General features: G+C 39.5%; 2 protein-coding genes across 5 annotated transcripts; one reads left to right on the top strand and one right to left on the bottom strand.

The window, feature by feature from the left end:
• The first annotated feature begins 1,652 nt into the window (after window positions 1-1,652).
• LOC129582117 (myosin-IIIb-like) lies at window positions 1,653-12,383 on the top strand. 2 transcript variants are annotated; one of them, XM_055473547.1, is made up of 26 exons: window positions 1,653-2,033; window positions 3,803-3,941; window positions 4,100-4,314; window positions 4,534-4,626; window positions 4,860-4,971; window positions 5,459-5,533; window positions 5,880-6,093; window positions 6,415-6,505; window positions 6,653-6,826; window positions 6,919-7,035; window positions 7,300-7,404; window positions 7,492-7,575; window positions 7,700-7,775; window positions 7,884-8,010; window positions 8,196-8,406; window positions 8,528-8,654; window positions 8,730-8,940; window positions 9,064-9,448; window positions 9,746-10,015; window positions 10,098-10,213; window positions 10,289-10,438; window positions 10,585-10,696; window positions 10,770-10,932; window positions 11,120-11,537; window positions 11,603-11,839; window positions 11,898-12,383. In XM_055473547.1, the coding sequence occupies exons 2-26, from the start codon at window positions 3,848-3,850 to the stop codon at window positions 12,154-12,156; spliced, it is 4,236 nt and encodes a 1,411-aa protein (XP_055329522.1). In that variant the 5' UTR covers window positions 1,653-2,033; window positions 3,803-3,847; the 3' UTR covers window positions 12,157-12,383. The 2 variants fall into 2 exon arrangements, with proteins under 2 accessions (XP_055329522.1, XP_055329530.1); XM_055473555.1 differs by lacking the exons at window positions 1,653-2,033; window positions 3,803-3,941; window positions 4,100-4,314; ... (1 more) ...; window positions 4,860-4,971; window positions 5,459-5,533 and adding an exon at window positions 5,621-5,736 and having other exon boundaries at window positions 11,898-12,382.
• On the bottom strand, window positions 12,194-21,697 carry LOC129582129 (DENN domain-containing protein 5B-like). Of its 3 annotated transcripts, none has more exons than XM_055473575.1 (24): window positions 21,301-21,697; window positions 20,210-20,325; window positions 19,867-20,037; window positions 19,412-19,796; window positions 18,898-19,023; window positions 18,644-18,822; window positions 17,752-18,336; window positions 17,356-17,584; window positions 17,129-17,276; window positions 16,978-17,050; window positions 16,231-16,356; window positions 15,999-16,151; window positions 15,832-15,931; window positions 15,684-15,719; window positions 14,824-14,950; window positions 14,611-14,739; window positions 14,430-14,551; window positions 14,101-14,243; window positions 13,924-14,042; window positions 13,673-13,860; window positions 13,390-13,472; window positions 13,200-13,323; window positions 12,954-13,122; window positions 12,194-12,625 (listed from the first exon to the last, which is right to left on the bottom strand). In XM_055473575.1, exons 1-24 carry the CDS (start codon window positions 21,398-21,400, stop codon window positions 12,442-12,444), a joined length of 3,915 nt encoding a protein of 1,304 aa, XP_055329550.1. In that variant the 5' UTR covers window positions 21,401-21,697; the 3' UTR covers window positions 12,194-12,441. The 3 variants fall into 3 exon arrangements, with proteins under 3 accessions (XP_055329550.1, XP_055329542.1, XP_055329552.1); XM_055473567.1 differs by lacking the exon at window positions 15,684-15,719 and adding an exon at window positions 15,215-15,337; XM_055473577.1 differs by lacking the exon at window positions 15,684-15,719.
• Window positions 21,698-22,106: the final 409 nt, after the last annotated feature.

Below are 22,106 nucleotides of genomic sequence, written 5' to 3'. Positions count from 1 at the left end.
TTTTTCAAGGAGGAATAGGGATTTCTTATTTATCTCCATTGAAAGGAGTTGGCTACTGTTGAGTGATAATAATACTACTAAATTTAATGTGTTATCTGCCCATAGCCTGGTGGTAATACGTCTGGCTTTAAGATTGTATGTCCTGGGTTCGATTTCTAGATTGGGTACTTTTATCTCAGAAAATCAAACCAAAAAAAAGTATAAAATTTTCTAAACTAACCAAAAAAAATTTCCAATAGTCTGGTAAGGTATCTCCATTGAAAGAAGTTGGCGACTGTTGAGTGATAATAATGATAATAATAATAATAATAATTGCGACAGTAAAATATGCAATATAATATGCACATTTAATGCTTTTGATGTCGATCAACATATTACATGTATTATGGAGCGACAGTCACCGGCAGTTGACTATCAGATTTGCGTTTAGTAGTCAGAACACATTCCTATAATTTATTTGGATATGGTTGCAGTGCCTACTACCCGATCTACATTTGTGCTTATTAATTTGATTAAGTACAGTAAACCACCATCAAGGTTGCACGGTAACATTCATTGCGACAGAATGGCAACAAACCAGTCCGTTATTATTGTATTTTGGTCTGCCTCTGCAGGTTTTGTCAGTTGACCAGTTGGTGTGCCTCAAGGAGAAATAATTCACAAAAAGATTTTCTGTAACATGCTACACAAGTAAGCATGCATTTAAAGCCGGATTGAGTAGCATTGGAATTAATGCATCGCTGTTTAAATTTAAAGTGCTGCCATATATGACACCTATCCTTCAATTCGGTGACATACAACGTTTCGAAGTTTGTTTATTACTAATAAACTGTTATTACTGGATATTATTTTGATATCAAACAGAACTAAATTTAGTTCCGTATGATATCGGTAATACTGCCATGCTTTAAAATTCAAATGTTAAAGCATGACCAGTCAACTAGAGAATCCATCTTATTACTTGTGCTTTAATGCTGCCGACTGGAAAACGCAAAGAGCATAAAATGTTGCAAATGAAACTTAAGATTAATTTAAAACTGTTCGCATCGAAAGACGGAAAAGAAGTTTGAATTTTTTTGTGGTTGTCTTTCAAATAAAATTGTTCTAATTTGTCTTTACCAGATTAATGAAAGGCTCCTTCATAAAAGAAAAACTTTTAAACGTTGCTTTAAATATACATTTTGTCTGTACTGACTGTACACAAATGCATGATTAGATTGCCGTTATAGTCACCAATATAACAAACTGCCACGCAAAGCTATACATCGACTGCTTTAAAATTACAAATGTGGTGGGAAGGTAGCTTTCGTAAGACTGATGTAATTAGAGTTTTAATTTTTAATAATCTCTTATTGCGCTGCCGGCGGGGGTAATTAGAATTAGTGCCCTTTATAAGACATTTACACGGTTCATGTGCGTTGTGGACGAGCAGAAACATAGTCGGCATTGTAGACCACAAAGAACTGTACGAGTGAAACGTCATTTATAATAGGTAGAGCCTGCCATGTACGGTACAACCAGTGTATGAATTTAGCGTATACCTAGATTGTAAATAAGCTGTCCATTCATCTTCGAAATCCTTCAAAAAGAGCGCGGCATGTCATGCAAATGTTGTTGATCCACTTTTTTGGTTACCGCCTTGGCTACTGGTTTTATCTCATGATGCGGCTGCACAGCAGTTACCGACCGCATACGCACGCATATCAGTGACAGATTACACAAAAATATATTGCTCTCTCAAAAATGGTCCTATTAGCTGAGAATTCTTGTTGTAAGGGACAGCGTTATTGTATTTTAAAACTGAAATCCGCTAATTTGTGAATGGAGCGTCCCAAAAAATATCTCGCATCCATAGATAAGTAATTACATATATGGGCTACCACAGTCCAGTAACAAGATTAGCGGTAGGATTTCCGTTTGCACGTGGTGTTATGGACGCTTTGGTTAGTCGGAATATCGGATGGCTGTTATGATTTGAGATATCAATGATATTCATCTTTGATCTTGCGAAGAACTAAAACTCTGGAAGCCGGGTATGTATGCACTGGAGATAATAATAATTAACATCACATTGGCAGTGAGTTTTGTAAACTTAACTGTATTATCTGCGAGTAAGAGCAAATGCTTTGCGTTTGGGTATTTCTTTAAACTACGGTCTGTATTGTGATTCAGCCATGTAGTGTTACGGATGATGCCAGAAAGCCTATACTCTTGGTTTTCTTGCGCCCGTATTAACAAATAAATACGATTTGAAATAGTTGTCGCAATTGTTTACATTCCATGTTTTCAACTCTTTTTCTGGAATTCCCCGCATTTGCAACAAAGTAGGTTTGTTGCTTGCAAATGACGAAGACAAGCTAAGCAAGATAAACGAGTGATCGGCGATCGTTCAATACATGGCGATTTTGTGACTGCAAAATAAAACTGCCGCTTGAATGTGATATCAAATAAGTTTTGAGCGAACTCCACCATTTACTAGCCGATAAATGTTTTTTTTGCGCTTACATTGTTAATACAAGCAATTTTTAGGAAATTCACTGAACATTAAGCCTTGCACCACAGTGACCACACACATAAATATACAGCATATGTGCCGATCCCGTTTGCTTCTTCAGAGTTTTTAAAGGCATACTTCTATACCATGTCACATTAAAAGTGACACTACGCTTCACTGGACGTTGAAGTGCAAATGATTTACTGTACCGGTGATGCACACTAAATTAATTATCAACTTTGATTCTGTGAACACGGCTGCTCTCCATTGTTGCGTAAAAGAAAAGCGATCACGTATGGTTTTCTTCTATTTTCTAGAGCACTGGTTAGCTTATAATTTGTTTCTAACCTTATGTTAAATCCTTAAGTTAAAGTACTTTTTTCGTGAAGCATGTCATGCCGCGGAATCGTGAATAATTCAGCCATACGGCTTCACTTTAAACTGCCTTTATTTTTATTGAATTTTTTTCAAATAAAAAAACTGTGCGTTGTTTTGCGATGGGATGCAGTTTGCTAAAGTATCTCTGGAATAATATACGTTTGCATGGCACCGTTTAAATGTCTTTGCACTGGACTAAGTCACCGAGCACCATTTTTTGCGCTAATAAAAGGACAGCAGCTACCAAAAAGTGTGCGTGCAATTAAATCCATGTAGTGTGACGAAAAGTGAGCTTTCCCGTCTGGCAATGTTGATTCAAGTTCACGTAAGTTGATTCTTTTACAGACACGTTTAAAAGCGCGTGCATCAAACTGGACATTCGTTTATTTATGGGCTAGTATGCGTTATGGACATGAACTGTCTGCTATTTGAATGACATGGCAAACTGAAACGTTATACTTGATTGTCCGTCAGCCAAAAGAGCATGGTTTCTGCGAGTACACACTGCCCAACACCAACAGTTTAGTTTTCAAACCAACATATTTTTGTCCGCGATTCGCGTTAAGTTCAATCGATCGCTGACCACTAGGCGGTGATTATATGGGCTACTGTGCTATACTTACTTTTGCGAGCTGATTTCTTTTAAATAAAAATTCGATACAAAAATGGAGAATCTGTGTGGAAATACTTCATCGGAAATATCTGCGTGACTGCGGTTAATATTACCGTTTGTTTTTTTGCTTTTTCTACGTAACAAAGTGATACCAGCCCATGAATTGTGCGAATTTTGCATGCAACTGCTGTTCGAATGTTTCGCATTCAGGTGGTGGATTGTCATATCGTACGAGTGCTTTCGGAAAATAAGATGTGTTATTGACCGAAAGATATCCTGACAACTGAATATAATTTAATACAATCGATGATCAACAGGTGCACGTGGAAAATTTTGTTAAATCTGAGAAATTGCATGAGCCTATGGCTAATTATGGAGCTTTCAACTCTCGCATTCCATTCTGTCAACTTCCTGACCCCACACCGTACTATGAACTGCTGGAGACTATTGGTGAAGGTAACAGCAAATTCGTAACAGAAATATGGAATAAAATAACATTAAAATAAATGCTGCAAAGTTCGTAGAAATTTGTATTGCACAGTTTTCTCCTCGCATAACATGTGGAGAGAATTATTTTGCGTCGTGCAATGCAACCATTTGCATCACATTCACAGGCACGTATGGAGAGGTTTATGTTGCGGAATCCAAAGCAACCGGCTCAAAAGTCGCAATTAAAATACTGGATATTTCCAATGATATCATGGAAGAAATTGAAGAGGAATATATGATCCTAAGCGAGTTTGGCGGCAGGCATCTCAATCTTCCAAAATTTTTTGGCGCTTATGTCAAGCCGGATATACAAACCGACCAGCTGTGGTTCGCTATCGAAGTAAGTAATGATAGAGTGATTTATATGATAATTGTATGCCTGTAATACAGTATGCCTACGTACTATGTTATACATAAAACCGCTGAATACGACATTCAGCTGCTCCATAAGTAGATATCAATACGATTAGTTGTTGTAGATATCAATACGATAAGAAGTAGTGGCATTTTAATATGAAAAATGTGTTAGAGTAATTAGTACAACAAAAGATTGTTTCAGCTCTGCTCCGGAGGATCTGTAACTGATCTCGTCAAAAAACTACTAGAAAAGCATCGCAAACTGGAGGAGGAAATAATAGCGTATATTCTAAAGGCAAGTAACCGCAAGTAATATCATGCCTAAAACAAATCATAAAAACAATTGCTTGTATATTTTTTATAACGACTGTGTTTGAACCTTGGGATATGCGCATATCCCAAGGTTCAAACACAGTCGTTATAAAAGTTTAGCATGCTAAACTTTTGCAAGAAAACCCAATTGATTTTCATGGGAGGTATACGCAACCAAACGCATTTTTTTGCCCAGAACGCATTTTTTTGTTGCAGAAAACATTACAAGGTCTGGAATTCCTCCATTCCCATTATGTAATACATCGCGATATAAAAGGACAAAACATTTTATTAACGGATGATGCTCAAGTAAAACTGGTAGATTTCGGTAAGTGACAAGTCCGCTCAAAATCGGTGTAAAAGCGTGAACAGCCTAGCTTTTTGCGGAGCGTTTTGCTACATGCATACGCAAACTCGTATACAGTACTTTAGAAGAACCAAAAAATGTCGTCAGACAAAATAGGCGAACGCAATAATCTAAATATATTATGTGCATGATTGCGAAGAAAATTACATCATGTATAATGAAAACGATGTAATCTGAATTGTGACTGCTTGAAACAAAATTTTGTTATTACCAGTTATTGTTAATTTTTTGAAATGGCCGGATGATTTTCACCGTGTATATAGGTGTCATTTATTTATGTTGACCTTGTAACATTTATTTCTTCGATCGGGTGAGAAGCCATTTCAGTAAGCGTGATGAACTTATTTTTTAAAGACGGTAAAATTGATTAACACTCATTTGTGATTATATAATTACATCACCGGAAATCATATAGCATGTACGAATACTATGCGGGAATCTTTTTCAGGAGTGGCGGCACATTTAAGGACGGCTGACGGCAGAAGGAATACCAGTGTCGGTACACCGTATTTTATGGCGCCAGGTACGGTATTACAAAATACGGTACATTAGCCGGAAGTTTGCATTACTGTTGTCTGTTGCACACTGCAGGCCTACGAGTGTGTGACTGTTGTAATTGTTCAGATATTGTAATAGCCGCTATTAACAGTTGTTAGCAACATTTCGTCATTTTATAAAGCCAGTAGTTAAATGAGGCAGTTACAGCATAGTTATGGCATATCTACGGTAATTTAATGAACTTACCAGCACGTAGCGAAAGAGTAGGGTCGCTCGTATAACCGCAGCAGCAATTAAAATTTAAATATTGTTCGAACGCCGCTGTTTGCATAACTAAAGTTTGGTTTTGTTGAGTTTTTCTATAATTACAGAGGTCATTGCCTGCGAACAGCAACTTGATAGTTCGTACGATTGTCGTTCCGATGTGTGGTCGGTGGGAATAGTGGCCATTGAACTGGCTGACGGAGAGCCTCCCAATGCGAATCTACATCCGATGCGCGCACTTTTCAAAATTCCACGCAGCCCGCCACCAACCGTCAAAAATCCGAAAGACTGGACACCAGTTTTTATTGACTTCATCAAGCAGTAAGCATTACACAGCAGACAAATTATTTATGAGCTCAGCAAAATAGTAATAAAATGTTCTAACAACTTTGTTACAATGATATAATCACATTATTCAACGCATGCTGTACAAGTATGCATTGTCAATAAGCCCGCAGTTGAAGAAACCACACCATAAGATCGTGGTAATATTTTTTCGAAATGATTGTGTTAATCAGAACGTTTGTGGACACAGAACCGTGATATCGTTCCGTGAGGTGTTTTAATTTGTACTGTACATTTAGGGTTACGAACACCAGCCAAACAAATTAATTTACAAAATTTGTCTGTTTTCGTCAATAGGTGTTTGATAAAAGACTATGACAAGCGGCCAACACCAAGAGAACTGTTAAAACATCCATTTATTGCTCAAGCACCATCCGACTGCGGACCGGTACGTTTCAATAAGGTTTCATGATTAGAACGCCAAATTTAAGCTGTAATAGAAAGCGTCCGCTCCGTTGGCTCGACGCACTGGAACGAGAGCGTAGATTAATTATGCTATTAAGTTAAAATGCACGCGTATGAGTTTTTTGCGCAGGTGCAGTACAAACTTCGCAATTTGCTGGTCACACTTCATGGTCGCATGCAACCACGAATGCCCTCACGAATACCCATTGCAACAACAAAAAGGGGAAAACTGAAAACCAATCGAAAACTTAAACCCGAACACACATACGGAGACGATTTGGCTGCCCTGGAGATTCTGGATGAAGTATGTAGCGGTTATTCTAATTAATTATGCCTAAACATGGAGGTTTTCTCTCGTGTTGATTCTGAGGGTGTTAACCGGAAATGCTTTGACAGAGTATAATTGTGGATCATCTGTATAATCGCTACATCAAAGGCCAAATTTACACCTATGTTGGAGACATACTGATTGCCGTTAATCCTTTTTGCGCACAGGAAATCTACACCGACAACGTAAGCTGATTATTATTAAAATACGCGTATACGTAATAATGCTCTTATAGTCTCCTACGTTAAACCGGAAGCGGGTAGCTCCTGTTGACCTTTACAGATGCGAAGCGGTAAAGGTTCTGCATCTATCTACTAGCTGCATAAATAGGTTCTAACATTTTCTTAGTTGCACATGAATCGTTAATGTTGCTTTTTATGTAAAAATAAAATACTCGACATAATTAGAAAAAATTTGACTTCTAGTTGTCTCTGTTTATGTTTATACAGGTTAGAAAAGACTATTTTGGGTGTGCCAAAGCTGACAATCCACCTCACGTTTTTGGCATATCGGATTCTGTTTATCACTCTTTATTGCAACTGGGGCAAAATCAGGTACGTAATAAAAGTTACAAGTGAAATATTTTTGGACCCGTGCGCCTCGGACATATGCATATATCAGTTGCTTTAATTCTACTGTAGTGCGTTGTGATTAGCGGTGAATCAGGAAGTGGAAAGACAGAAAATGCTAAGCATTTAATACAACACCTTGCCAACCTTGGCCGCGTAAGTTCGTCTAATAATTCATCTTTGCCAAACTTCTAATGTAAAAATTAAAGAGTTGACCATCAAATTCGATTGCTCCGTAAATATGCATGTGGATAAAGTGTTGCAAAATTTTATGTTGCAGTCCGTTAATAAGAATCTCGAACAGAAAATTCTAACCATTAATCCAATAATGGAAGCGTTTGGAAATGCTAAAACCGGTACGTAATTTTGATTTATCATTTTGATATGCATGTGATTTCCTTTGCAGCATTCCGGGAGACCAGTTTAATTTACACCTAACTAACAAATAGTTGTGCTTCACTAAGGTATTAACGACAATTCCAGCCGTTTTGGAAAATATCTCGAAATGCTCTTTGCTACCAACGGGAAAGTGATTGGAGCCAAATTGTCTGAGTATTTGCTGGAGAAAGGGCGGGTAGTTTCTCAAGCCGCGTAAGTACAATAATTGTTTGTTATGGTTATCGTTGATACGTTTGGCTCAGGATAACTTTGTGTCACATTTCTACAATTAACTGCCTGATGGAAGTTAAACTTTTACCGTTAGACAAGCCACTAAAATGAGCGAACGACAGCAAACAACGTAGTCATAATTTATTTGTAAAATGTCGGTTTTTTAGATCGGAAAGAAACTTTCATGTTTTGTATTACATCTACGACGGACTGGGTCGAAACGAAAATCAACCAGATGATTCGTACCATTTACGCCCAACACACCGGCATCGGTATCTGGGCGGTTACGCTGGCGACAACATCTCCCTTGTGTCTGCTCACCGTGAGCATTTCATGGTCCTGCATAAAAGTCTGAACACGCTGGGATTCAAAATGCAGGTTCGCTATTTATTTTCTTCGATTATTTCTTAACAATAATTCTTACATAATAAAAGTTTGTCCTTCAATATTTATGACTTGTTCATCAGTATTAAAGAGTAGAAGAAACTGTGGTTTACAGGATTTAACTTCGATGTACCGAATACTAGCAGCTGTATTGCATCTGGGAGATGTCCAGTTCATTACCAAAGAAGTCAAGCACATGCCGGATAAAAGTGTTGTGTCCAACTTGCCGACACTGGAAACAGGTGTGCCCATATGCTGCGCTAACGGCGAAAAATGCCAAAAATTCTATCCTGTATTTTCTTTCAACACAAATCCAGTGGGTAAACTTCTGGGAGTGGAGATATCGGAGCTACGGGATGCCTTGACATCGGAAATGGTCGTGACGCGAGGCGAGACCATTTTGAAATCCCATACTGTCAGCGAATCGCGCAACGTGCGAGACAGTCTTGCCAAAGCCTTATATGGACGGTTATTCGACTGGATTGTGAACAAAATCAACCAACTGTTGAATCCAAATAATACGGCTGAGTGCGTGTTAAATAACAAATAGCCGTCAAAGTGACGTGACCGTTTGATCCAGTTGCAGCATCTTGGACATCTTCGCAGTACTACCGTACCAACAAAATATTTACATTGATTCTCATCTTTCAGACACGATGCTTTAACCATCGGCATCCTGGATATTTTTGGATTTGAAAATTTTGCACAGAATTCCTTCGAGCAGCTCTGCATCAACATTACCAATGAGCAGCTGCAATATTACTTCAACCACAGCGTATTTACGTGGGAACAGAAGGAATACGCAGAGGAAGGCCTAGACTGGATACCCATAATGTTCTGTGATAATCGACCGATTCTGGATCTCTTTTTGTCCAAACCTGTGGGATTGCTAGCACTTCTCGATGAGGAGTCGCGGTTTCCCAAAGCATCCGATCACTCGTTAGCGGAAAAATTTCATCACAACGTTAAGTCGCCATATTATCACCGCAATAAAATGGACGCCATGCGATTCAGCGTGGAGCACTACGCTGGAAAGGTCATACCTTTACCGGATCACTTTTGATATGTGTCGGCATATATCTTTTAAATTTTCCACACAAATATAAGTTGTACAATTAAGTAGGAATTTGAAAAATATCATAACAAATAAATAATTACGATTTTCGTGACGAATATATTGTTTTATAAATATAGAATTAAATTATTAGCGATATGACAGAATATTTAAAATTTGAGTATGTCGATGACACTGACTGTGAAAGGCGGCGGAATTTTTAGTGCGTTGTCAGTGAGAAAAACAATTAAAATGCCATTTGTACCTATTTTTTTGCAGATCGAATACGATGTGCACGGCTTCCTAGAGAAAAACCGCGATTATCTGGCGACGGATATTATTCAGCTAATGCGAACGTCCGAAGTTCCATTGCTGCGCACACTTTTCCAGAATCCTTTGACCAAAACCGGCAATTTGTACGAAGCCGTTGCCTTTTCGGATCGGTCGGCCATCAACGTGAACAACTCTTCATCGATAAATGTTGTTGGTTCGGTTGGGTTAATGCATCCAAAATTTAACGAACCAAAAAACATGAACAACTACAACAAAGTGAGTGTTGTATGTGAAGCCAAACGGTTGTATATTACGATGGTGCTGCTGTTGTCCACGCGTCAACAACCTTTCTTCGTAGCGCCTACGCACACTGGCCAGCCAAACGCGTGCACAGCAAAGCCTGTCGACCTACTTCCGGTATTCTTTAATGGATCTTCTCACCAAAATTGTGTCAAGTACACCGCATTTTATCCGGTATGATCGATTTTTTACAATCAATAAAAACAAGATCAATCAATGACCAAACAATCCACACCATTACTGTTGCAGCTGCATCAAGCCAAATGATCAGAAGCTGCCGAATTTCTTTTGCACGGAAAAAGTGCGCCTGCAGTTGCTGTACACCGGCGTCCTGGAAACAGCCAGAATTCGCCGAGAAGGCTTTGCGTTTCGAATAGCGTTCTCGGAATTTGTCAAAAGGTATTTTAAATGCTGAATTTCAATTGAAAAGTTTGCTTTGCAAGTGGATTCGATGAAATCCGAAAAGCAATTTAGCTAGCGAAACTGTGGGGCGTTATCGTTTTAACATCATATTTTTGTTCATTGCTCGAAGTATCATTTTACAGGTATCACATGTTGGTATCCAAACATGACGAAGACTACAGTCTAAGTGCAGCAACATGCCGCAAAATACTACAGCGACTACATCTGGAAGGATGGGCCATCGGAAAAACAAAGGTCATTCCTGCTTGATCCACCATTTCTGTGAATATTCGTGGTTATGTTTTTAATATAATCGATCTTAATTCAGGTCTTTTTGAAATATTACCACATTGACCACTTGGCTAAATTAATCAAGCGCGTGCTGGACGCCGCCATCGTGATACAGTCCAGCGTACGGCGCTGGATCGCTCGAAAACGGTACCTGGACTATTTGTTATTACGGCACCATTGCGCCTCCGTTATACAAAAAGGTTCGATATGTGCTTTGTTAATTTGTTTATCCCCATCGTTTGTGTTTTCATATTTAAATATGTAAATCGTCTCTATACAAACTCCCTAATAGATAGTGAAATCTTGTTCGTTAAATTTGTATGTGGAAAAAACAAAAGAAAAGCTCCGCTTTATTGTTATTAATTTTGATGGTTTGCTTTTGTGCAGCTTTTCGAGGATGGCGCATTCGCAAGCACTATCGCGTCCTGTTGGAAGAAAAGCTAATGCGTCGCAATCAGGCTCGTCGGCATATGAGTCGCAAGCGACCATGTATTTCGCCCCCGACCAATTACGTGGCCGAGGCGGATTCGTCTGTTGAATTTATTAAAAACCAAAAACAGCAAAAGAAAGGCGTTCTGCCTCGAGGTCCCAAACGTCCACGGGAATCAGTGGAGAACGCGTGGCCAAAATCCAATATGGTCCAGTATGTCGAACCAAATTTCGCCGGCTGCGGACGATCACTAAGCGAAGACAGCAGCGCCGGTAGGTTGACCTCATTCCAGCAGACACCATCACCGGCAGCGGAAGACACGGAAAACGCCCGCAGTAAACCAAATACCCGCAAAGAAGCCGACGCCAGCAAACGGTAATTATTTAATGCAATGCATATTCGGCGTGTTTAAAACGTCTGCAAATATTTTATCCTGTCAGGCCGCGCGTCCGCGACGTTATTGCGGTATTTGAGCGAAGCACCGTCCTTTCGGATTCTGGATCCGAGGGAAACCGCTCCCGATCTCAATCCTGGAAGAGAGACATGAAGCCGGATCACAGCATCGAACGTCTGCATCCGCAGCGTAATCCTCTCAGAAATTTAACCAATCAACATCCTCAACCAGTATCCCCAGCGGAAGCACAGGTTGCGGATCGAAAAAGCCGACATAGCGCAAAGTAAGTTACGACATCTGTTGAACTTATTATTAGTTACTGAATTTTATGTCACATGCAGAAAGGGGGAATCTCGTCCACCGAAAACCTCACAAGTCCAGGCGAATTCCAGACCAAACAACGAAAACAATAAAAATACCGCAGCATCTATTGCCACCATCGAGGAAGTCATAGAAACTGAAACCCATAACGGAAATCCAACCGATTTCCGCAAATTCCTGAAGAAATCCAACTGGAATCCCGGTCAGACGTTGTCCAAAAGCCATGTACCCGTTGGCCAAGTAGATTTCCGGGGAGTTTTACGCAATAACCGAAAATAAGCTTTCAAGTATTAACGGAGATGAACAGCCTTATTTCCTTAACTGAACTTCTCCATTGCACAGGTCAAGTTTAATTTATACTTTTCTCATTTTCGGTAAACATGTACGTAACATGCTGAAATAAATGTTAACTCACACAAAAAGTGTTAAAAAATTTAAACAGTCAATACTGGCAGAGATCTTTGGCAGATGTCTATATGTTTGACATCCAAACATGCATCCCCTCATTCGGTCAAACCGCAATCAATCACACATGCTCTTATCAACTTAAGGTGTCCCAAGTTATCACAATTCAATGCCCTTGGTTAAGGATGGCTCCAGGACGATCTTGTAATCGTCCAAGGATCGAATAATGGCAATCATGAAACGAAATAAAATCGGATCCCGAATAAAACTGTCTCGCTCATACATCGTGTCCACGATCGGGCACGTGCTGATCAATTCCAGCCACTTGTGCAGCATGCGATCTCTGTTGAAAAAACCAGAGAAATTTATTACAATTAGTGTAAACAGGTAAAGAGTTGACAGTATATACAGTTCATGAAATACTTTCGCACCAACGTAGATATATTTGTAAATAAAGCCAAGGCGCAAGTAATATAACCTAAACTACCAGTTTTAAAATCGCGCATTACTTTCTCGTTTTCTCATCACAACATCAAACGATATGACAGTATAAAAAATGAAAAACCTTATTTAAAATATACCAGTTATTTAATTAAAATATACCAGTTATTTTAAAATGATATATCGGTAGTCGTTATCAAATGCACTCAACAACGCGCTCATAAGCTTACCGCAGCGAAATAGCAGCAAACACTTGGAATTTCCCATCTTTGCCAAGCGAGTGCAACGATCGATTGATTTTGCCAATACTGCGGCAGAACATGCGCACGTTTTCATGGCGCTCGCCTGTCATCGGTGTTTTTCCAAGCAGTTCCGTTCGGAAAAATTGATCTGTTTTTTCTGCAATCACCCTCCGAATAAATTAACTTGTACTTTTTACTCCAGCCACGTTTCACATAAAAACGCGTTCCACTCACCAAAAACACTCCATAGATACGGTTGACGCAGTAACCTCAATGGGGAATAGCCATGCATTAAGGCTTGTTCGATACAAAAAATCAATCCCATTTCACCGCAGAGCAGCATGGTCATGCTGCCTCTCTGTATCGAAATAAATGCAAATTCATTACGATATTCACATTCCACACAAAAGAATAACCACCCAACCTCTTTGTCAGGCTTGAAGAAATATTTAACAATACTGTTAGCTGAATCTCCCAGCATCTGCTGAATTTCTGACGTAGTGAATCCTAAGCAAAAAAACGACAAAAGACCGTCAGCAACATTGCTAATTCGCACACTTTTTGCTGTTTCCTGCAAATACACATAAAAAACAAGAAAAAACGAAGCCAATTAAAAATGGCAACATTTCGCATAAATTTTGGATACAGGTTCATGTACGAATTTGATTAGCAAAATCGTAAAATTTCGAACACTGTTTCTGACTTACGCAGTTCATTCGACTTCCGATTGGCACTCGGGGAGCGACAGCGCTGCGGTGTGCGTGGAAGTGTGGAATATTCGCTAATGTTAGCCGAGCTATGTGATTCTCCAATAGTCGGTGCATACTCGGCTACTAACAAGCGTTCCACGCTCCCATCATCCACACCCCGACCCAACCATCGACCACAGGGAAACCTAAAAATAGGATCTATTTCGATAACGTGTCATCTCCAAGCTGCTAAGTATTTGAGGTTTTACTTGGCCATATGTCCGGTGACTTCATTGCGCACGATAATGTGATCAATTAGCCATTTGACATTTAATGCAGTCTTGTCCAAACCGATACGAACTGTTGTCAGTAAACCAATGTTTTTCCTCTAAACAAGGATAATAAACTTGAATAAATGAAACGAGTCGCCAAATGTTGAGACCCACCTGGAAGACCATCTGGAGGTTGCTTTTCGTAGCCGAAACGTTTCCCGAGTCACCAAGAGTGCCTCCAGTGCATATCCAAAAACTCGATGGAACGGAGGAAGAGTATTTGCGGCTGGGACTAATGATAACGCGGTACGGGACCACTGAAACAAATTATCAGTCAAAGATTACGAATTAAAACCAAGCTTCCCAAGAAGAGTGCAACGTACAAGTATGTTGTTAATTCAAAATTAGATTTTCGATTCCGAATTAAAAAATAATATCGCACCACAAACCACATTAATACGTGTAGTTATAACACCGACACACAGATAAGTTCGTGTACTCACGAGTTGTCGTAAAGGTGTTCGTAAAACAGTAAAAATCCACCGCATTCAACGACAGTAAATGGTATAAAAACTGCTCCCTTTCATCTTCGTTACGCAGAAATGCATAACGCTTGTAGAGTGTTCTGAAACGAACATTAACATTTTTAAGTTATACCAAATCAAAGACAAATTTTCCACTTACTCCAGTAATTGTCCATCCGATAAAAGTTCTTTGAGATGTTTAGCCAACAACTTCTTTTCCAGTGAGAGCCGTACCCAAGCACGAGCATAACCCAGAGCGCTTTTTAATTCCGGCATGGCCAACACATTTCTAAAATAAAGAAAATCTCCACGCTTAGTTCACAAAAACATTCAATTTAAAATGTGTATTACTAGCTGTTTTAGTCAAACGTACTTCATATCGAATATCAACGACGGTGTGCAATCATTGCCGGCAACTAAATCACGGTCGGCCATTGATCGTCCTCGACTACTGTCCAAATTCGAATGTGATTGCAGCTCTACATTAACTGCCGTGAGATCTAGAATAATAATAATTACAGATTATGATAAGAAGAAACTGACATCGTGAAACTACCATAATCCGTGATTTAAAATCCGCACCGCACGCATACTCGACACGACTACTTAAAATTATTTATAAGCAACGGTAATGTCGGAATACATAACTCAGGAAATCGACAGAAAATAACCAAAAAAAAATTTTTGCTTTAACAGCTTGCTGCAACGGATAAAATCGAAATAAGTTAGGATAAAACAAAACAAATCAAAGCACTCATACACACCGGCATTTGGTGACTTAACGGAACCAACAAAACGTTGTAGCCTGGAAAGTGTGCCGCTACTCAATCCCGAAACATCCACTGAGGATGCACGAGGAAACTGAGGCGGCTTGGTGCTATTTATTCCTGTTGAAAATCACTAAACTAAATGTAAGCCACACAAACACAGCAATCCTAAATAAGGGAGCACAATAATAATTGACCCAGAACAAGCAGGCTGTTTAGCAGGCATGCGAGCTTAAAGCAAGCGTAAACCATCAAACTTTCCGAAGAAAGTCGAAAAGTCGAACTGAATAATTTGAACTACATAATTAACCAATTTAAAATTATTTGAAATAATTTTAGAATTAGAATTAGGCCCCACCAAATTTCAAAGACACAATAATTGTGACAACAATAGGAAATGAACCTCCAAACTAAAGTAATGGTAGAAAATATCACATCGTCTATTATTAAATATTCTGGAACATACATTCCAGCCTTTTACGCAGAACCTGCCAAGCGAAAGCTGCCAAAAAGAGCAGAAACAGGTTAGATCACAGTCATCACACAAGGGATCAGTCCAGATTCCAGGAAAAAAAGTTTTCAGCCAATACAATTCCACGGTCATCCCGTGATACCTGGAGATGTTTCTGCAACATCGCTTAGCCTTTTGCCAATGTCTGAGCGCTCGTGCCGCTGTTGATAGTAGAGCAAATGTGACCATAAGGAAGACTTTCCCTGCAGAAAAAATGAAACAATCCATTAAAACCCGCTCAGTAAAAGCAAAAACACACACTAAACGCACTTGTTTGAGGTATAGCCCATGGCTCCACACACGTTCCAACAAATCACATAAACTGGCAATCTGAGTGTTTTCCTCTACGCCGGTTACATAACCCTCATTATGGCCCAACTCTACAGCTTCCTTGCTCAGCTTTTCCACCAACATCTTTTTCGTCTAAAAACCAATGAACCAAAACCATACAGCAAAATAGTTCAAACGCATATATCAGTTATATGAAATGCCCAATTATCACCCTAATTTTGCATTCCTTCAGCAATTTATCCACAAAATCCCAATTTTCAGTTGCGATCATCGAAGGGGTCATTTCCATGACACTTGAGTAAGTGTTTAATCTGGGTCGATTCAGTCTTTGCGCCATCTAAATTTCATAAATTAATATTCAGTCAACCATAACTGCCGAATTCTGTCAGTATAAAATTTAAAATGCTCAGCTTTTAAGCAATGAATTAATTAAGAAAACGTACTTACTAATTTCAACAGATAAGTTTGCTACTGAAGGCATTCAATTAGCATAATCAAATGCTGTGTTTCTTTGCTTAGCTTTGGAACATAGAATAATCAAGTTACACTGGAAGCCTAAAGAAAGTACAGCAACGCTAGAAGCTTTTTCCATGCATTCAGTAAAGATGAAAGTACCGGAAGAACAATTAAACTACGTCAATAAAAACCCTCAGTTAGACCCAGCAAACAAAAGAGTCAATGGACGGTCTCAAGACATTCATTCATTTATTAAGAATGAATTCTGGAAAGCCAATCGCAATGCATGTTTAGAAAAAGAAACCATTCATATTTCGAACAATCAGTTGTTCATAGTACCACAGTATCGGCTGACTTTGACTGCCAGAAAGAATAATAACTCTGTTCGATACTACTCAAAATTTCATACTGCCAGGCGAACTTAGCCAAGTCAAGTTTATTGTTAAGTCAAACCAGAATAACAATTCTACTATTGTCAAGTACAACTGTGCAACCGACTTACATTAGGATCTGATGGAACATGTTTAGGTGACGCATTCTCTTTCTTTTTAGTGTTTATGGCCAGTCGCTTCGTTCTACAAAATACAAATCATAGTGCATGATTTCTTTTTTTTCCGATTTTAGTTTAAGTTGTCACTAATACAACAACTAACGGTTCAGACTCCGGATTCATTAGTTTCTCATCGAGGAACGGAAAGGTCAGATAATCGCAATCTGGCACCAACGTTCGGAAATTGGTCAACTTGCCCGGCTTCGGACTGGCAGTATCGAGACGTTTCACCCGTTGGATGAGAGCGGATTCTATAACACGAAAAAAACAATATTTATTTAATCAACCGACACAACAATAGGATTCATGCCGATGAATGCATGCACAAACCAGATTTTTCAACAGTTGAACAAGGCTGATACTTCACAGCACGGACAAGAGTATCGCCAACTTGATCTTTCAGCTTCTCAATCCGACTATCAAACACACGGACTGCCAACGAGATCTCGCCAAATGAGCTCAAAATTTTACAGTCCACGAATGTAGCAAACATCTGTGTTTCAAGAAACGGTGAAAGAAACGGCACGTGGGTATCTGGCTGATCGGAAAGGAAAGTCGTCTGCAAGTTATGCCAAAGGTAAGTCCATACTACCATTAATAATCACAAAAAAACACAAAATCTAGATAAAATATTTATTAAGGATGATTAACGGATAATAGCAGAAACAAATTGAAGCACATTAACGCGTACCCCACTCCATGAAAAAAATTACCGAAAAACTCTACCTTGTCAAAAGTATGCACGCTGTCTCGGTTGCTCTTCCAGGATTCCAAATCTTTTCCCGCATGAAGAACAAAATGTTCATACGAATAAAATATCTGAACAAATCGGTTGACGAAAACTTCGCGCACTGCATTATTAAATTTCATATCATCCACATACGACATAGCATAAAGCGTGCTAGGTTCGATGGCATTCAGTTTGCTTGTCTTTTTTACCGCCAACCGCTCGCCATTTTCATCTCCATAAGAACCCACAGCTCCCTGGTAGCCCACTTTTGAGTTATTGCTCTTTGGCTGCAGTGCCATTTTCATTCTCGAAGGATACGGAGTTACAGGAGGAACATTCTTGGTTTGACCGGAATCTTTAAAGCAACCAGCTTCGGTAAGGTCTGTCAAAGAATATTTCCGTTGAAACCCACGATCCTTATGTTGCACTCGCTGGCGAAGATAATCGATATTGAGTGTCGCGCCATAACACTTAATCACGTCTTTCAATTCACGGATGAACTCTGTTCGATCCGGAAAGCACGGAATATCTTCAGGCATTCGCACTTTCTGCGCATCGATATCCACAAAACAAACATTGCCCTGTAAATACACCGTACAATAACGGGCCGTAAAGGCACCCCAAAAAACTTTTGCTTAACAGAAATGTACGTACATGTAAACGTGGTCAAGTACATCGTGGTCAAGTTTTACTAATGCGAAATATACGGATTCCATATATATGGGAGAAATATTTATATAGTCTGCGATAAATATTCCACTCGGTTTACGTGTATGTTGTCTGCGATGTTCTAGATCTTAATCTGACAGAAACGAAGCATGAAATGGAATTTCCGTCAACTAATACACAAACAAAATTTTATTTTTTAAGCATGGCTTATTAACAAACCTCAGTGCGTGGCATATCTCCAATGACATCGCGCCGGTGAAGTCCCATAATAAATGGTACCGGTGCGTCCAAAAACATCTGCATTGAGTCAGGAAGAATCGGCACGTAAACATGCTGCCATGAGAATGGGAAAAGGAGATTCGTCACAGATTCCGCGACCAGCACGAGCAAAAAGTGATCTGTTTCCCCAAATCGCAGACAACAAGTTGTTAGTGGATGCCTTAGAACAAGCCAAACATGCAGACACTTAATACCTTTTGAGCAGAGGAGAATCTGATGCTCCAGCAAGGCGCACGTAATAAGATCCACTGCAGTATCCACTCCAAATAATCCGAAAAATGCACGCAGTGAATATTCAAATAAAGGAATCTCTTGGTCACCTATGAAAATCATATAATATGTAATCGTCCCCTGAACGAGTGCTGACGCATCTGACAAATTCTACCTCATTAAGTTATAAAATGCTGCTGAGTCGACCCACTTATCGTGAGCAAAGGTAGAATTACGCTTATTACGCAGTCAATATTGTCTGCTAATTATGGCAAACATGACCATCAATAACTGCTTTCAGAATCAATTTGAGAATAAAGCATTCAGGTCGATCAAGAAATATTCGTCCATGAATTTACTTTCAAGTAAGTACAACGCGGTCGGTCATAAAAACATGAGATTCCACGTCCAATTTGCTAATTTTTGTTTTTTTAGCCGAAAGTCCACAGGACTTCTGTCAAACTTCCACTTACAACGAGTTACAATATTGTAACCTACTTGGTCTTTGCAGCAAAAAATGTGAATCCGGGTAAAAATAAAACCGTGAGCTCTGCCCTAGGTTCGGCGCGGAGATTTCATACAGCACGTTGAAGACGTAACTTTCCACTGGCAGTTCATGCGGTGCCGGTGCTCGGTAACGTTCGTGCAGCGATAGCAACAAGTAACGGAATGCGGTCATAAACTGATGCTGCGAGACATATGCAATGCATTTGCTGACGAATAATTTATCTTTGGCCATATCGTAGAGCGAACCGTCGCTGGTATCCTCCGCCAGTGACAACTTGCGGCTGCCCAGCTTCATTGAACGGGGAAGTGAGCTGGTGTAGGATGCCTTTCCCACATACTGGTGCCGTTTTAATGTCACTTCAGCCAGATGCATTTCCTGTTGCAATAAACCGACACTTCCGGTTACCAACGGACAAACACGCACTAGCAACTATCAAACGCGGCACCTGCAGTGTCCTAATCGCGCAGCAGATATTACTGTCCTTGACCTCCTCAAACATAATCAAGGCATAACCAAAACACCGGCTACCGTCTTCGCGCGTCACGATGAAAGTGTGGTACTTGGGACCGGTTATGTGCTTTTCCGTCCGGAAAGTCAGACCGGCAGGCATGCATAACTGCAACACAAGCATGTCATAACTGAGTTATCGCCGTTACAGATCAGCCACTATGCGGCATATTGTCAACCACACACACAGACAGGCGGAAGAGATCATCTGTTCGCCTAACAGATGAGAAGCCCACTTAAACAGTAGCCAAAATGGTTCTTTATCGAGCAACCACACCAACCATGCGAATCGCCTTCTCGTCAAACGGATTCCACACCACATCCTCCGGATAATGGGCCAGCAAACGGCTCCTGTATGGTCGTTCCAATGGTGCCAGATTTTCATACGCTTCATCGGCTAAAAATTTTAAGATAATCGTCATATTCAAAATGGATCAAACTCACACGTCAATACCATACCAGAAAAATGCCCAATTAAGTAATCGCAGCACCCTTTAACCGAGGGCCGCAAGAACATTTTAAGTCACGATAAAACGTTTCAATGGAAAATAATTGAATACCTAACATCAATATATGTAAGTATTTTATACTTACAAGTAATATTCAATTTTTTGGATAATTTTTTATACGAAGCTTGCCTGCACTATCCAGATAAAGTTACAGTATATTTAACTTCAATCAAGTAACATTCCTTTACAATTAATCATTAACATCGTAATTTCGTAAGAAGAAATGCGTACTTAAATCAAAAAAGTTAATGGTTTAGTGAGTTACTGGTTACAGAAATGTAAAACACGGTTTAAATAAACGCTATAATCGTTAAGTATCATGCACCAATAATTCGGGCTGGAATTTTGAATTCACCGTGATTTTTGTAAAGACCACGTTACTATTCTAGTACTAGCAAAATACGAAATTAAAATTTAGTTATTTTGACGAATAAAAACTGTCAAAAATATTCTGGTTACACAACGAGGAACAAAAGTGCTTGTGAACTTCCTGTGCCGAAACAAGTTCTGTAAGGAAGCAGCTTTTCCCAAAAACAAACTTTCCCAAAAACAAAAACAATTTCCCAAAAACAAACTTTCTCTTCACAGCAATGCTCTGCAATAAGTTCAGTGCGAATACAAATTGATTATTCGCAACCCCGTGTAACTTAAAAACATGATTTTTCACCATCTTTTAGAAGCGACAGGCAAAAGAATTTATATTACTTATTATTTTATGATTCTAACTTACCGATTGTTAGTCACCCATGACTTACGTAATTCGGATTGCTGATACAGATAATGAGATAATTGAAATTTATTTCTCGCAAACCTTATTGTCAGCGTTCGAAAAATAGCAAAATCCGTTTTGAATATGGACTTACAAGATAATGTTTCGAGTTCCAATCCACCTGATGGATCAAGTCCACAAATAACAAAATAATCCGCAAGTCTGTTGTTTTTGTCCGGAGCCTGGAAAGCCATGACGTTGTTTTGATCGCTTGATCAAGCAGAAACCGTAACACCACAACACTCCGAAGTCCAAATCACAGATTTGTGGGAAATGCTAACTTGTTGTGGAGACTGTCATCTCAAATCTGCCTTCTCAGTAACCCAGTAAAACACCTCCATAGAGCACACACTGTACGGCATTCAAAATTCGAAACCAACGTTTTCGATCCTTGTTGAAACAGGTCGAAGTGAAAATGTATCTCACGAAATGTTTTCTGCATCATATCGATAAATTATAACTGCGTATGGCCACTGTAGCTGCCGCGCATGCTGCAATAATCAGCAATAATAATATCGTGAGCCGTGAGTGCTTGTCGGCTTGCTTTACGCAAGCTTTGCGCTACGTCATACTACGCCGGGCTGACTACGTTTATTTGCAGTTTACGCACTGCAGCAGAACGTGGCAAATGTAGCGGGCATAACAAAAGGGAAGGTTCTGCCAGCAAAAAATTCTATTTTTGCGGTAAACAGCAGTTACAACACAATGTCTGACTTACTGACTGGATAGAAACATTACCCAATTCCGTCCCAGTATTCCAAATTTCCAATGCAGTCCTGAACAGGAACTTCTGGAAATTCACCAGCACACCAGCAGAAGAGTCAGAAAAACAAATTCAACCTCAACACAACATTCTTCTGTCACATGCACCGATGCACTTACAATCTTACAATTAGTAAG

This window comes from Paramacrobiotus metropolitanus, unplaced genomic scaffold (genome assembly GCF_019649055.1).
Source record: "Paramacrobiotus metropolitanus isolate TYO unplaced genomic scaffold, Prichtersi_v1.0 Parri_scaffold0000002, whole genome shotgun sequence".
Taxonomy (NCBI): Eukaryota; Metazoa; Tardigrada; class Eutardigrada; order Parachela; family Macrobiotidae; genus Paramacrobiotus; species Paramacrobiotus metropolitanus.
Note: the sequence above shows the minus strand (reverse complement) of the source record. Positions and strands in the feature narration are given on the sequence as shown.

Bases quoted from the DNA above. Each gene is read 5' to 3' on its own strand.
- LOC129582117 (XM_055473547.1), top strand. From the start codon at position 3,848: ATGGCTAATTATGGAGCTTTCAACTCTCGCATTCCATTCTGTCAACTT. The intron at 8,655-8,729 runs GTGTGCCCATAT...ACACAAATCCAG, and splicing joins CTTGCCGACACTGGAAACAG to TGGGTAAACTTCTGGGAGTG. The intron at 11,538-11,602 runs GTAATTATTTAA...TTATCCTGTCAG, and splicing joins GAAGCCGACGCCAGCAAACG to GCCGCGCGTCCGCGACGTTA.
- LOC129582129 (XM_055473567.1), bottom strand. From the start codon at position 21,400: ATGGCTTTCCAGGCTCCGGACAAAAACAACAGACTTGCGGATTATTTT. The intron at 18,337-18,643 runs GTTTGTTAATAA...GTGTATTTACAG, and splicing joins GAGATATGCCACGCACTGAG to GGCAATGTTTGTTTTGTGGA. The intron at 16,357-16,977 runs GTAAGTCGGTTG...TATGAAATTTAG, and splicing joins ATGTTCCATCAGATCCTAAT to ATGGCGCAAAGACTGAATCG.